This window comes from Clytia hemisphaerica, unplaced genomic scaffold, assembly GCF_902728285.1.
Source record: "Clytia hemisphaerica strain Z4C2 unplaced genomic scaffold, Clytia hemisphaerica genome assembly, whole genome shotgun sequence".
NCBI classification, from domain to species: domain Eukaryota; kingdom Metazoa; phylum Cnidaria; class Hydrozoa; order Leptothecata; family Clytiidae; genus Clytia; species Clytia hemisphaerica.
The window spans coordinates 776-15,606 of NW_027104156.1; the positions used below are offsets into that span (position 1 = coordinate 776).

The 14,831-nt window shown below is 34.7% G+C and overlaps 2 protein-coding genes across 3 annotated transcripts; both read left to right on the top strand.

Moving 5' to 3' along the window:
• Positions 1-4,130: 4,130 nt before the first annotated feature.
• LOC136814110 (uncharacterized) lies at positions 4,131-9,559 on the top strand (the record flags this gene model as incomplete). The annotated part of the gene is made up of 4 exons (XM_067070616.1): positions 4,131-4,384; positions 4,663-4,732; positions 5,206-5,480; positions 8,455-9,559. Coding segments are annotated over 4 exons (1,510 nt in total), but the record flags the coding sequence as incomplete, so codon positions are not given.
• Positions 9,560-9,603: 44 nt separating this feature from the next.
• LOC136814111 (uncharacterized) lies at positions 9,604-14,820 on the top strand. Of its 2 annotated transcripts, XM_067070617.1 has the most exons (5): positions 9,607-9,870; positions 13,556-13,669; positions 13,875-13,943; positions 14,061-14,186; positions 14,373-14,820. In XM_067070617.1, the coding sequence occupies exons 1-5, from the start codon at positions 9,765-9,767 to the stop codon at positions 14,732-14,734; spliced, it is 777 nt and encodes a 258-aa protein (XP_066926718.1). In that variant the 5' UTR covers positions 9,607-9,764; the 3' UTR covers positions 14,735-14,820. The 2 variants fall into 2 exon arrangements, with proteins under 2 accessions (XP_066926719.1, XP_066926718.1); XM_067070618.1 differs by lacking the exon at positions 13,556-13,669 and having other exon boundaries at positions 9,604-9,870.
• Positions 14,821-14,831: the final 11 nt, after the last annotated feature.

Here is a 14,831-nt window from a genome sequence, read left to right on the forward strand (position 1 = left end):
GATTTTCCTCGATTTTCTCAGGAGACCCCAAGAAGATCAAAGATTCACTCCCCATCTCTTTTTCACAAAGAACTCACTGGAAAGCTTTATTCAAGGACTTTTTTCTTGAACATTGGTTAACCTGTACGTAACGCATTTTTTTCGGTCTTCCTTCTTGCTCAACTATCTACAGCCTTGGTCTTCAAGGTCCGAAATCAAAGGAAAGAATGGAAAACAGCGAGCGGCAGCGGCGTTTTTATCCTCTTTTCCCAAATCTGGATGCATTTTCGCTAAACGCTATATTTTCTGACTGATTTTTCATTTTTCTCCTCGCATTGGTATTAACTTTCATCGTCAGTAGTCCCCCATCTAGCTTGTTTTATAAGAATACCTTTATAGATGTCCATGATGAAAAGGCCAAAATTAAGAATATGCTAAGAATTCACCCGGGGGACTAGGGTTGGCGAATGAGGGGTATGAGCGGACGGGACCTCCGAAAACCGACCCTTAGAGAGACTGATTTTTGCTGAAAAACTACCAAAAATGATAAATATTCTCAACATTCTTTATGAGAAAACTTCATTGACGTATGAGGAAAATACGTTTACGACTTCGTCAGGGGTTAGACAAGGTGGCCCAGAGAGTCCTCTCCTTTTCAATCTTTACATAGACAACGTTATGCGTCTCTTCATCGAAAAGGGGAAAAAAAAGAATTGATTTTTTTGACGTTCGTACCGTATCAATTGAATCGTTCACCAGAGATGAAAGAGCGGCTCTAGAGAACAAGGGAAAAACTCGCTGGAAAATCATTCTCGAATGGTGTGGCTATGCTGATGACCTCGTCCTGTTTGTTAATTCTCGTAAAGGTCTTCAGAAAGCTGCAGAAACTCTTGATAATTTTTTTTCGAAATTCGGTTTGACAATAAATGTCTCAAAAACTGAAACTATGATAATTAATTGCAACACAGAATATCCTTAGTCAATCGTAACTCTAAGAGGAATGATTCTAAAAAATGTCATCGAATTCAGATATCTTGGCTCGGTTATCAAGTATGATGAACCCAACACAGGCGACTCCGAAATTAACCAGCGCATACAAATATCTCAATCGAAATTTGCTGAAATGTCAAATCTATTACAAAATTTCACGATAAATTTAAGAACTAGAGTTATGTTCTTGAATAGTTTCGTGGGTAGTCGTTTGTGTTATTCGAGTCAGAATTGGAATCTTACTCAATATCAGTATGATCGTTTGGACGTGGCATATAGAGTATTTTTGAGGCGTATGGTTCGTGGTGGCTTTCGCTTTTGTGACGAGAGCAGATTTTAGATATGTTATTAATAATGATCGTTTGCATCAAATATGTGGTACGTCAGATTTAAATTTATTTATAAAGTTGCAACAGCGCAACTATGCATTACACGTGGTTAGAATGTCCTTTGAGAGAAATGTTAAGTATTTAACTTTTAACGATGATAAAAATGTTAGAAGAGGTAGACCAGCAAATCACTTCTCAATCAGGTGACTATAATGAAAATGTTTCAAGACCAATTGCGTAATAGTTCCTAGGCAAGAACTTGGTGATCGACTTAAAACCAATTCACTAACTGGGTTCTAGGTCCAATCTTTTTCTAGAAATAGATTTGATTGTAAAATTTTATAGATAATTATATATTACAATTTTTTCTCTGGAATCAAATTCCTAAAAATCTAATTTTCCGACCCTTAGAGCTTGAAGGTGAAAAACCGACCCTTACCGTCCGCACATCCCATCATCCATTTTTGCCAAGTCCCCCCCCCCCCCGGGGGAATATCACCATCATAGAATTTTGCTACTCAAGCTAAGATACCATTTTTAGCATTTCAATATAAATGGTCAATTACCCCCAAGTGAGGCTCACCCCTTTCACAAAAATGCAATCTTATGCTTGAGACGTATGTACTAACTGTTAAATCTAATCTGAATTGGGACCCTAACCTAAGAAAATGCTGTAAGAATATTTTAGGATGATTTTCCCAAAAAAGTTGAGAATATCCATGATGAAATGGATTTACACTATTCTTATAAAATAGAAGCGTCTATAGGATGTCTAAAAATATTCGACAGTGCGTTTTGCCTAGAGGTGGACGATAATTTTAGATATCCGATAGTGAATATCACTTTTGTGAACACAAGAATTTTTCATCTCCATAAAAAAATAAAAGCCAAATAAAAAATCGTATTTTTTTAAATTAGAGTATGTGGCCCACAAAATGTCGATCAAATTTAAAATCTCTCCCAAATCTAGAGAAAAAGAGGCTTTACAAAAATCTTTGCTGCATGCAAAACTCGGGGCAAAACTTTAACATCTCTACTTTATTTCCCGAAAGCTCTTTTTCAAAATTTACAATTTCAACAATTATTTTCAACCGTTTAAAGATAGAAGGTAGCTTTTTTCTAATGGCCCCCGAAACATAGGTTTGCAATTTTAGCAATTTCTCGAGATCTCTTTAATAAGATATGAATACAAAATTTTGACCATAGTTTGAAGATGTGATTTAGAGGGTTTTGGGCATAAGGTTGTTTGATGAAATTTTTACAGTGTACCCCTGATTGTTAAAACGCAGGTTTCGGGCTTCCAAAACGTTGGTGTAGTTAAAATCAAATTATTAAGCCAAGTGGTAATAGGGGGAGAAACTATGAACATATATGTTTTTTCCCTTAAATTTACGACCCGTTGGATGTAAAGTTTATGATTTTGATAGAATATTTCAAGATTTCTGTTGATGCAAAGTCCAAACTGAAAATTTAGAAATTTTCAAAATGACAATTTTGATTTACGACGTCCTAGTTAAGTTTCTGAAAACCAATTTCTTTTGAAAATAGTTCCATTCGTGTATGGAATATGCTGTGAAAATTTTAGAAAAACAGCTTAACTGAAACTGAAAATATTAAGCTTTAAAGTTATTTTTCTCGGACTTTGCAAGAAAAATGACAGAATTTGCCGTTTTTGCTGATTCAGCGAAAAAATTTTGTTACAAACTATGAAGTCAAGCTGGTAGGAACGAAATTGCAAGATTTTTTTCTGTTACTCATATATTTAGAATTTTCAGTTTTATCAATGCTCATTCTAGGGCCCCAAAATACTGGTTGACCTTTAAAATGCCATGTCTTTTACTCATCCTCTAAAGTCACAGATGTATATCTGCATTTTCTGAAAGGTATTAGATGTAGAGAAAGTTTCCTATACCCAAAGGAGCTAGAGTGAGTTTTCATAACTTATTTTAAATATCCAAGGAGCTAGAACGAGTTATATGCAATTTTTATCTAATTTTGGTGTTGTAATATTTCCTTCCGCTGCAAATATGTTATTTTAAATCCGTCTCAAACCATAAAAAACATACTCATTTTTAAATAATAACCATCATTCTTTCAAAATATACAAAAATTGTTTAATTCTGATAAATCTACAGGTCAGAATCCTCATTTTAATGACGATCTACGTTTTGGGGGCTGTTTCCGCTTTGGTGGCCATATACTGTAACAAAAAAGGAGATGATATAAAAGAGAAGTGAATTCGAATGTTATGGTAATTAAAAAGGAAACAATGAAATCGACATGTTTAGTTGAGAAAGTGAAACGTTCAAATATGACATCAAAGTTTTTTGAAAATGAAAAGGAACTAAAGAAATGAAAGAGGGGAACAGGTTGTCCTAAAAAGTGAACGATAAAACATATATTCAACGCGAAATAATCGGATATAGAAAATATTCAGTCTCGCTTAATGATATTCGACTCAGCTTTGCTTCGTCGAATATCCATCAAGCTGGACTGAATGTTTTAGATATCCGATTTTTCTTGTCGAGTAATTGCTTATTGTTGTCTTTCTACTAAATTATATGGGAAAAAGTACAATCGTTGCCAATATATTACGGCACATTTCCGGCCGTCAAATTTAGACACAGGGCAATAACCTCCCCCTCCCCTCCGAACAATGTTGTTGGGAATGAAATATTGCTTGGCCGGTCTTCAGCCCCACCCGACAACATTGTTTGGGGGGAGAGGGGGGAGGGAACTCATTTTTGGCATTTGTGCTATAGGTTTTGTCAATGATTGTAGAAGTACGCAATTTGATTTATTCTGCATAATGTTCTCTCTATTTCTTTTTAGTTTTGATGTCTCAATCAACGTATCTGGCGGATGCACTTTGATTTTTGATAACAGTTACAAGTTGATTAATATTCAATTACGCAAATCTAACAGACAATGGAATGATTTTTCGCCAAATGTTGGACCGCATCATCACAATTTCATTACAGTTGATAAATTGAAGCTTGGAAGTTTTTATGCGTTTCGTGGCATTTTTTTGAACCAGGCAGGAGAAGTGGTCATCTTCGAAACAAAAGAAGACTTACAAATCAAAGGTATTCTGATTTTCAATGTTGAAAGTTGATTCGTTTTATAGATTCGTAACCGTCTCTGGAGTGAAATAATTAAATTACCAGTAAATGATTCAAATTGTTTGTAAACTAAAGTCGATCAACTTTACACGCTAACTTTTTTAATATATGTAATGTTCATGATGAAATTAGCCTAAACTGTCCTATCAATATGCTGATCTGGAATTTCCATTTCGAGCTCTCCTCCAGTTCTCCTCCAGTTCTTGATACAGATCTCTGAGAAGCATCTTTTTTTATTACAGAAATCAAAGAAGAAGATAAGTTGGTGGTATCCGGTCAAAACTATGTGATTCAAGATTTTGAAAACTTAAGGTACATGGAATCACATGATATTTTATCCCAGTTTAAGACGATATCTTGTTTTTCATCGATTTACAAATATGACGTTAATTTTAAAGGACTTGTGCTAATCTAAGCTAATAGCATGGAAATCAGAATCATTTTACCGACAATGATACACGTGTTTTTTATAAGCATATTAAATAACCCGAAAAACTTGCTCGAAGATGCTGAGATCCGAAAGGCTGAAAAATGTATCCCAAGCATAATTTTAGGGAAATTTAGCAAATCCGTTAAAAAACAGCCAAAAACAGCCAAAATTGGAATTACTTTTTTCGTAGGCTCAAGGCAATGCTTATAGCATATGATTGAATTTTTGCCATATCTGAGCCTACATATGCTTTTTAAAGTGCAATGTTAAAAAAATGATGAGATTTAGAGCTTTAGTAAGAAAGAAAGTGTATTATTCTAAATAATTACATTCAATATATTTCTTCATTGCTCAGGGCTGATGTGATATATGTCGATGACAAATCAATCTATTTCATTTTTGACAAGGAAAGTGACATCAGCGAGGTTATTAAAGTCGAAATACGAAGTGGTGACGAGAAATGGGATCTTGTTGACGAAAATTGTTACGAGTTTCGAGACCAGTCACTTGATGGTGCTAAGAATCTAACGGTTGGTGAATTGGAAGAAAATGAATGTTATGATATGCGTATAACCGTCAGAAAATCCGATGATGGAGTGGTTGTTTACATTAGAGAAGCTATTATAACAGGTGAGTTGTTACCTCAATTTTACGTTATTCCATCATAGCTTGTGCCCTATTGCTTAACCCTTCGTGCATCTTGGTGAAGGGGGAGGCGGAGTATCTTAGCAACCTATAAAATGTTTATCCGATTGACCTGAAATTTGTGAGGCATCTCCAGGTAACATGTATTTTTGGGGCAGAGGATCTATTTTTGCCACTTGCTGGTATCGTGTATTTTACAGACTGACCAAAAATTGCATTTTTGCTTAAATCTGCCCTAGGTTACTGAATTTGAAAATGTCATTTTTGACACTTATGATCCTTCTTACAGCCAAAATTTCAGCAAAATCAGACCGCGGTTATGCTGAAAGTGAGCAATTTTAAGTAAAAACGTACCGGTCTGTTAAATATCATGATGAGGTCGTTTGAGTATAGTGTACGTAGGATCTCTGGAGTTAAGCTGGCGAAACCTCGCTTGATGACCCCGATCATAGAGTTAGCTTTGTTGACTTGCTTGGCTATGTCTTCTTCAAATGATAGTTCAGCATCAATCAGTATACCAAGGTCTTTTTCTTCGAATACATGCGCAAGACGATACGGGTAAGCATGTTTGATGTTTGCGAATTTACCAAGCATAAGGACGTGGCATTTGTCGGGGTGGAATTTCAAGAGCCAATCTTCAGACCATTTTTCGAGTTTCTCTATATCACTTTGGATGATGAGAGAATCAGTGATAGAATTGACCTCCTTGAAAATCTTCGTGTCATCTGCGAAAAATAGTAGAGATGAAATAACTTTGTCAGGCAGATCATTTATATACAAGACAAAAAGTAATGGTCCTGAAATACTCCCTTGTGGTATTCCACTCACGACTGTGTCAACTTTCGATTTTGATTGGCTCATCTTGACTAACTGCTTTCTTCCACTTAGAAACGAGATGTAATCCTATTCTTTATTGAACCGACTATACTGTAACCTTCTAACCTTTTGCAGAGTCTGTGATGAGGCATATTATCAAATGCCTTGTCAAAGTTGAAATAGATGCAGTCTACAACTTTTTCATCAGATATAATTTCACAGCACTTATAGATATGATTTAAAAGCTGGGTAACAGTGGAGCGTCTACTGATGAAGCCTTGCTGCTTATCCAAAAAGAGGTGCAGGTTTGTCAGGTGGTTTGTCATATGCTCACGTAAGATAGACTCCATCAGCTTGCAAACCACGGATGTTAAGCTCACTGGTCTGTAGTTAACTGCCAAGTTATGCCCTTCTTTGTTTTTATAAATGGGTGTGACGTGAGCAAGCTTCCAAGCTTGAATCCCTTCAGCCAGAGTCTTCATCAATAATCTTTGAAAGGGGCTCAGAAATTTCATCGACAAGTTCCTTTAGCATCCTTAGATGTATTTCGTCAGGACCAAATGATTTGTTTGAATCCAGTTTCATGAACCTCCTACTTACCATATCATTAGTTATAAAGATGTCAGCAATATCATGCTCTGTTCTGCGTGGGAATTCGGGAAGATCTCCGTCGGGCTCCATGTCGAAAACACTGCACAATTGTTGTTGCAGAGTGTTTGCTTTCTCGTGATCTTCGTGTCGAAGTGAAGACTTGTCCTTTTGCTCAAGAAGTGAAGAAACTCCTGTCGAAGCTTTCATCTTACTTCTTACATGTGACCAAAAAACCTTAGGTTTGGTTTTTGCTCTATTGCAGATGTTACGCTCGTAGTTCCTATGGGCTTGTGTCATGATCCGGTTGACTCTATTTCGTGCTGTTACATGGGCTTTCCACGGGGCACGAGTCCATTCCTTGTGCAATCGACACTTTTCACTCGCTTCTCTTCGCAGATCTTCTCCTATTGGTATCGATCCCTTGGATCGCCAACTTTGACAATCGAGTTCCTTAAGTAGGACGAATTTATTTCTAAGCTCTAATATTTTTGATCGAATTCCAAATTACCTCTAACGATTTATTTTCCATCTCATTGAGTAACTCTTTTGACCAATCGTTGACTACCAGAGACTGCTTCATTGCACAATAATCACTTTCATCGAAGAAATTACTCTTAGAATTTATGTTGCGCTTAGTATAACAAGCAAATGTGAAGGCCAAGACACTGTGATTACTCAACCCCAGTGGACTTAGATATTGTAGATCACGAATTTGATTCTCTTCACTTGTAAAGATCAAGTCAACCGTAGAGGGATCATCTTATTCGTCCGAATGTTGGTGTCAAGTCACAAAGTTTTCACTCAAAGAAGAAATTTTTTTCTGTTGTTGACTTTTTTATAAAAACACACACACATGATAGCTATTATTAGCTATTACATAATAGAACATGTCCATCGGATTGATAAAGTTTCAAAAATAAAGAAACAATTCAAAATGTCTGTAGACCAATTTTTTGATATGTTTATTACCCAATTTGAGAGTGCTGATTCCGAATTTGAATGTTACCAAGCTTGAATAACACGCAGTTTTTGCGTATTTTGCGATTTTTTGCGTTTTTAGGCAAAATTGTAAGCCCTGAAACTTCATGATTTTTGAGGGTTCTTCAGAATCAAAAAACACCTATACCACGTGATAGAACTCTTCAAACTGGGCAAAATTGTGATACATCAAATTCTCAACTTTTCTAGATCAATGATTTTGTGGTCAAAAATTGATTCAAAACAGGGAATTTCCCCACAATCTACATAATTTATGAAAAATTATAGCATTTTTTACCAACAACAAAATTTGCTTTTTTCCAGTTTGTTGGAAATATGCAAAAATCTAAAGAATATTGATAGATTCATAAGAAGTTTAACCAAAGATTCATCACAGATTTTAATCATCTGTATAGAGATGTCATCCTAACCATGTGCTTTGTTAGTCGTAAATGTGCGAATGAGGGCTAAGATTTTGGCTTGGTGGAGAGGTATATTGTCTATTGCTTTTGAAAATATTGAAAAGTGATACGACAACTTTAAAAGCTTTAGTTGTTTTTTCTTCTCATTTCAGACGAGTCACACTCATTGTCCATGTATAATTTGGTATCTGTAAAAACACATCCTCTTGGTTATTCTGAAGACTCGTATCAAGAAAATGTTTTGGCAAATAAGAAGAAAGTTATTCGATTCCAAACTGGTGCTGGTCAGGAAAAACGATCATTGCAAAGCATTGACAGTGCTAAATATGTTAACACCAATTTTCCTGATGAAGATATTGTCCTTCCTTATTTGAACACAATGGAACCACAGTCCTTTAGAAGTGTTTTAGCGAAGAAATTCATGGCTATCGGGGAGAAACTCCCTGGAAAGTTCTATCTGTTGTCTTCTTTCAATGCCAGAAAACATTTGGAGAAGACACTTGGTGTAAAGAGAAAATGTATCGAAGAGCAGTTTCGATATCTGTCTCTGGATGGCAATTTAATGATATTTTATCCACCCTCATACCCTGCAGTAGTCCTAATGACATTACCAGGATCTGAAAGAGAAAGCCTCCATCAGCTGATCTTCAGAGCAGATGAGAACCTAAAATCGTATCTCGCGTTGCACGAAGATCTTCTCCAAGTCAAAAGATTTGCCATTATCAATGTCATTGCGGCTGTTCATCACAAAAGAGAAGACGTCGAGAAGTCCCTACATTGTCAAGATAGCTTACCATTCATGTTATTTTCGGACTTTGTCTACGATTCTCAAACTTGGTGGAATAAAATTGAGGAATTCTTGGGGCAAATAGCTAATGACCTTGAGGAAGCTGACCAACAACGCACATTCGAAATTTCTGCACGATCGATCCTTCTCGAAGCATTGATCGATGAAAACTTTCCAACTCTTTTTGCCAAAGATGAAGAAGTGTTCTGTAAGAAGATCATGAACAGAGCACAGATTGACGTCTTGTTAGACAAACAACATAGTATCGAACGTTAAATCAATGATTATCATGTTTTTCGTTTTAATCGTTCAATCAATGGTTTTAGTTGATTTAATGATCAAAACTACGGAACTATGATAATACCGCTATACGGTTAGAAAGAAACCCGGGTATCTAACCCAAGGACACAAAGGGAAAGCAAAAAGTATACATATACCAAATCTTTGGTGATGAAAGAGATGTTAAAAAAAAAAAAAAAAAAAAAAAAAGTAATTATTATACCGTCAGTACAACTTTTCATCTTGTTTGCTGGATGAAATAAAATCAAGATAACAAAGTTTCATCCATTGTTGCACAACTCGAAAAGCTTTGCTTTGTTGTCTTGATTTGAACTTTCTATCTAAAATTAAAATGGCTACTTTCAAATTGAATTTCTTTTAAACATACAGGAACAGATGATAGTTCAACATATTATTACTTATTTATTTATGGCAGAAAATAATGATGGTGAGCAGCAGTGTTCCTCACAGCCATCACAGTCAAAGCGACCAAGAAAGACAAGTAAGTAGTTTCTTCTTTGTGTTCAACATTTTCATTTGCCACATTTTGTGAAAATGAGGCGGCGAGTGGTGGAAAAACAAGTTTTTGTGATTGTTTTTTAGCGCCCAGTCCAGTCAGCATCATGAACTGACTACCCAATTCCCCTCACATGGCATGGGTTGACTCTGGCAAAGGTTCATCCACTTGCCAAGTGAACCGCTGCGAGTGGGAATCAAACCTCAGTCCACAGAGGTCCACAGTCCACAGTGCCTAATTTTTATGCATCATATGCATTTACAACCATTTACCACATTTACCACTGAAAGGCATGATAGTAGATTGTGATCTGATATTACCAGACGGTGTCAATCGAACAACTTCGAACAAAAATCGCAATCAAACCAATCGAACGTAATCGAACGTGATCGAATAATTTGCGATTCGATTATAGTTGACTATGTTCCATTGGTTCGATTACAATAGACCTTTTTTCAAAGAGGCCACCCTGTTTAATAACTTACTTCGTGATACTTCGTTATTGATTATGTACTTTATGGTACTCATCCAATTCGTTGAATCCGATGATTGACCATTACTGTTGTACTGTTAGAGTCAGCTCTCCTGAAGTTGAAATAATTAGGAAGCAGCGGTTCGTCTGGCAGTGTACTGAGGAATTGGTCAAGATGCTGTTTAAAAGTTTGTTTGGTACAGTTTGTGAGGTTTCTAAGGGATTTTGGCAGAGCATTGAAGAGCCTTGGTCCTTCTTGTGAGAGACAACCTCTCCAGATATTTTTATGTTTGACATTTATAGCTTTCAAATTGCATTTTCTACCCAGTCTCTGATTTGTGTAAGAATGTACGCCGTCTGCCTCGTCATTGTAGTTGAAATTGGGGGCAATGTCTTCTAGTATGCACCACGTGTAAATGATTCTGTACCTGTCTCTTCTTCTTTCAAGACTGTAGATTTTCAGTTGGTTCAATTTTTCCCAATAGTTAAGTGGCTCAACGAGGGGATACCGTTCAGGAATGATTTTTGTAGCAGCTCTAGTTCTTGAATGAGACATCTCTTTGATGGAGAGAGCTGCAAGCAGAGCTGGGTAGTTCATTTGTTTTGAAATTTTGTTGCTTTGATTGATCAGTCATTTGATGGCTATGCAAGTTTCCCTCCACTGATGCAAGTTACCCGACTTCACGATATCACCTTTCCATGGTACTCTCTTTTAAGGTACACATCAATATTTGAATTACGATTATTTGATTAATGTATGACCATTACTGCATATATATAAAACACCATACTGTGTCTTAAAGTTTGAGAAATGTTTGTTTGCTAACTCAGCTTTTTTGAATTATATATAAGCTCTTTAGTAACGTCGAAGAGTGATACATTGCGCTTCTCTGCCATATTTTGCACGGTGTATCTTACCAGATCGCCAATATGTACATTTTAAAGACAAAGGCAAATTTTTGTAAGGTTTAGATTGTAATTGATCACATGTTTCAATCTGTAAACAAGAGATTTAATTTGATGACTGGAATTTTGAGTAAAACAAAGGAAATAAAGTGAGTAAAAAATATGGCAGAAAAGTGCAATATATCACCCTTCGATGGCATTGAATAGATATGAACGTGGAGCAATCTTTGATTGAAAACAAAAAGAAATCCAAAATATTTGTTTACCTCAACCAAAAAGAACAATAGACCGATATCTGGTCTGATATGAAACATGAATACCGATATCTCAATCTAAAAAATGAGAGTTTTATGTAATTTAAATTTACACAAGAATGATTTAATAATTTATTATAGTGTACAATCTTAAATTTAACCACAAAAAATATTTTGTCCAAGAAACCTTAACTTTTCTAAGATGATGTCATAGAATCCCGAAAGCTCTATTCAATCTTAAAGATTAATTAAAAATCTCTAAGATTAATATTAACCTCCTTTAAAAACATAACTTTTTAATGGAATTAATCATAAACCAATTTTTTAGAATTTGTAAAAATTAAACTTTGTTGGTCGATAAATTTCTATTAAGTTTTGTTGTCAAACTAATAGAACTAAAGAACTGAAGAAAAAATCTGCATGATGTGCCTGTTAAACTTATGGCCACTACTCAAAGCTCTAAAGTCTCTGCACACTAATTTACTGGTCGAACTTTGTGGAACTATAATATTTGTCAGGTTTGCTGAACTTTCTCTGTTGTCATACTTTGCAGAAGTTCCTTGAATTTTAATCAAACACTTGGATTTTTTAAGACAGTCTGGATTACATGATATGACATGAGATTGATAATTGATGATTAATTGATTTGCATTCAGATTTTAAAATTGGCAATGATCTATCTATCTATCTATCTATATTTTAAGTATCAAAAGGTCCTAAGACCCATTATCCATACATACAAATTATAAGATTGTATAAAAATAAAAAGTAAATAACCTATGTAAATTTTTTTGCACTAACAGAGGACACAAAGAAATAGCTTGATAAGGCTAAATTAGAGAAATGGCTAGAGTAGGCTGAATTAGAGTATAAGTAGTGGCAGAACAACCAGCAAAACTAGGAAGGTGCACAACAAGACGCCAAACAAAAACAAAAGAGTTATATATGCAAAGATAAAGAAAAGCTGCTTGTACAATAGTGGCTAAAATTTGAAATGGGGGAGTCCTCGATTCAAACAATTGCTAAAAATAAATTTCATTTAATAAGTTACATAAATGTAATAGGGATAAAATGCTAAACTAGTGTAATAATCAAGGTTTGTCTAATTAATATTTATTAGTTAATTTTATTGGGTGATCAATAGTGCTAATCTATCATTTCAGTTATCTAGATCGTGATTGCTGGTCAAGAATTTATAAATTTCAAGAATTTTTTAAGTTGTAACGTCTGATGTTTCTGAAAAGCTATTACATGTATAAACAGTGCTGCAAAAAGGGAAATATATATTATTTAAAACAAATTTCAATCAATTAAAATTGATTATTGATATATTATTATTGATTAGTTGTCAATGCTAACAATAACACAAGGCTAAGGATAAGCAATCAATTACTGTCAAAGGACAAGAAAAAACATATCATCCATGTAGCATTATGTCTGATGTTTGGATAAAACCAAGAATGTTTTTTTTGCCCTTGGGAATAGGCTTCAGTTACTTTTGAAAAACAAAGTATTTTAGTTGCCTTGGAAATATATAAAAAGTATTTTGCAAAGAAAGCATGTTTTCACCATTTCTTTTGCAACTAAACTTACTACTATTGACTTATCACCTTGGCTATACAAGATATGAAATTTTGAAGGTTTGATTTTGTTTAATTACTTTAAAGCAGTGTTCAGACAAGACAAGTTAAACCCTCTTAATGGCAAGCAGGGGTAGAATCTACCACCCTTGATACTTTTTTATCAATATGATCATATTATGTAGTTTATATCAAACTTACAGAAAGTAAAAAATAATTGACACAACATGCATTATCATAATTTTTTCTCTATTTTTTCTATTTCTCTATTTTCCTTAACACTGCAGATCACTGGATAGCATCATTTTAATCACTAAAACTATTCTTTTAACATGAATGGATTTGAAAAATTGTTATTTCTTTGTAAAGAGGATAATATTCATCCCATGGAACATTTTGAAGGTTGCTAAAAACTTAAAAATTACAAAAATTCTTTGTCTACACATCACTTTGTTTAGGTCTTGGTTTGATGAAACAAATTGTGGCTGTTAACAAATCACTTAAAGCTAAAGCAAAACCCAAGAAAAAATCAGAGATTTGCTTTGTTGAACTCAAGAGATCTGCTGAAACTGGTTAGTATATTTTGTTTGTGCGGGACAACTGAAACTCTAAATTTTGTCATCAATACAGACCAAAGAGATTTCTCCCTGTTTCAAACTTTTCAACCTGAATTTTATTGCACAAAAACTTTTGAAAGTTTTAATCTTTAGCTAAGGTTTGTTGTCTTGTTCAATTTTAAATGCATGCATTCTTTCTCCTTTTTTTTGGATAATCTAGGTCAAAGGATCTACAAGCTGAAGAGACCAAAACATAACAATGGAATGAAAAGAAGAATATCAAATACTGGTAAATGTGCAGTTACATTATTTTATGCACTGGGTAATATTGAGGTACCTAAATCTAAATAGAGTTGTGTGTCTTGTACGTATTGAAATTTCAACACTTTCTTGTTATTTTCATCAGTAATCACTGCAGATGAGCAAGTTTTGGATATCGATGCAAAAAATTCAAACTGGCAAATTGCAGAAAATCTGGACACCATCGAAAATGAAGAATTAAATGACATAAATCCACAAAGTGATACAAAAAGTAGGTATCATATCATCCCTTCTTGAAGACAATTAAGGAAAAAACATTGTTTAAAATGTTCACTGTTATAAGACTATGTAAGATCAAATCCACTCTCATAAAAAAGGGGAAAAACTGGCAAAAAAAACATTTTTGGTGTTATAATGTAACAGAGTAATAACGATCAACTATTTTAATTTATTTCAGTGAATAGTTGGTTAGAAACGCTTCTTAACTTTGTCAAAACAAAAAAGAAGAAGAAGTCATGGTTCGAAAGATCAAGATCCTGCCAAGAAGATTGGGATTTGCTGAGGAAGAATATTTGGAGGACAATGCAGGCTAGGGAAGTTTTGGATGAACATTGTAATGTGTGTTGTGATCGACTTGGTGATCTTTATTGCATGGTTTGTCACAAATCATTTTGTCATGTATGTGACGATGTCTTCCACTTGGCAAATCCATTTCATGATAGATTGTTGTCTGGCAGGTACCTAGATGTTCTGGAGTGTTTGGATGAGAAGAAAGAAATTATACCAACAGGTATTTTTCAAATAGTCAGTTATAATTAGAAAATGTATCATGCAATACATCTAACAGCTTCATATACACACTTTAATCATAGTGCATAGAGCCTTCTCGAAATCACAAAAAGGGAGGGAACATCTG

Bases quoted from the DNA above. Each gene is read 5' to 3' on its own strand.
- LOC136814111 (XM_067070617.1), top strand. From the start codon at position 9,765: ATGATAGTTCAACATATTATTACTTATTTATTTATGGCAGAAAATAAT. The intron at 9,871-13,555 runs GTAAGTAGTTTC...CACTTTGTTTAG, and splicing joins AAAGCGACCAAGAAAGACAA to GTCTTGGTTTGATGAAACAA. The intron at 14,187-14,372 runs GTAGGTATCATA...AATTTATTTCAG, and splicing joins TCCACAAAGTGATACAAAAA to TGAATAGTTGGTTAGAAACG.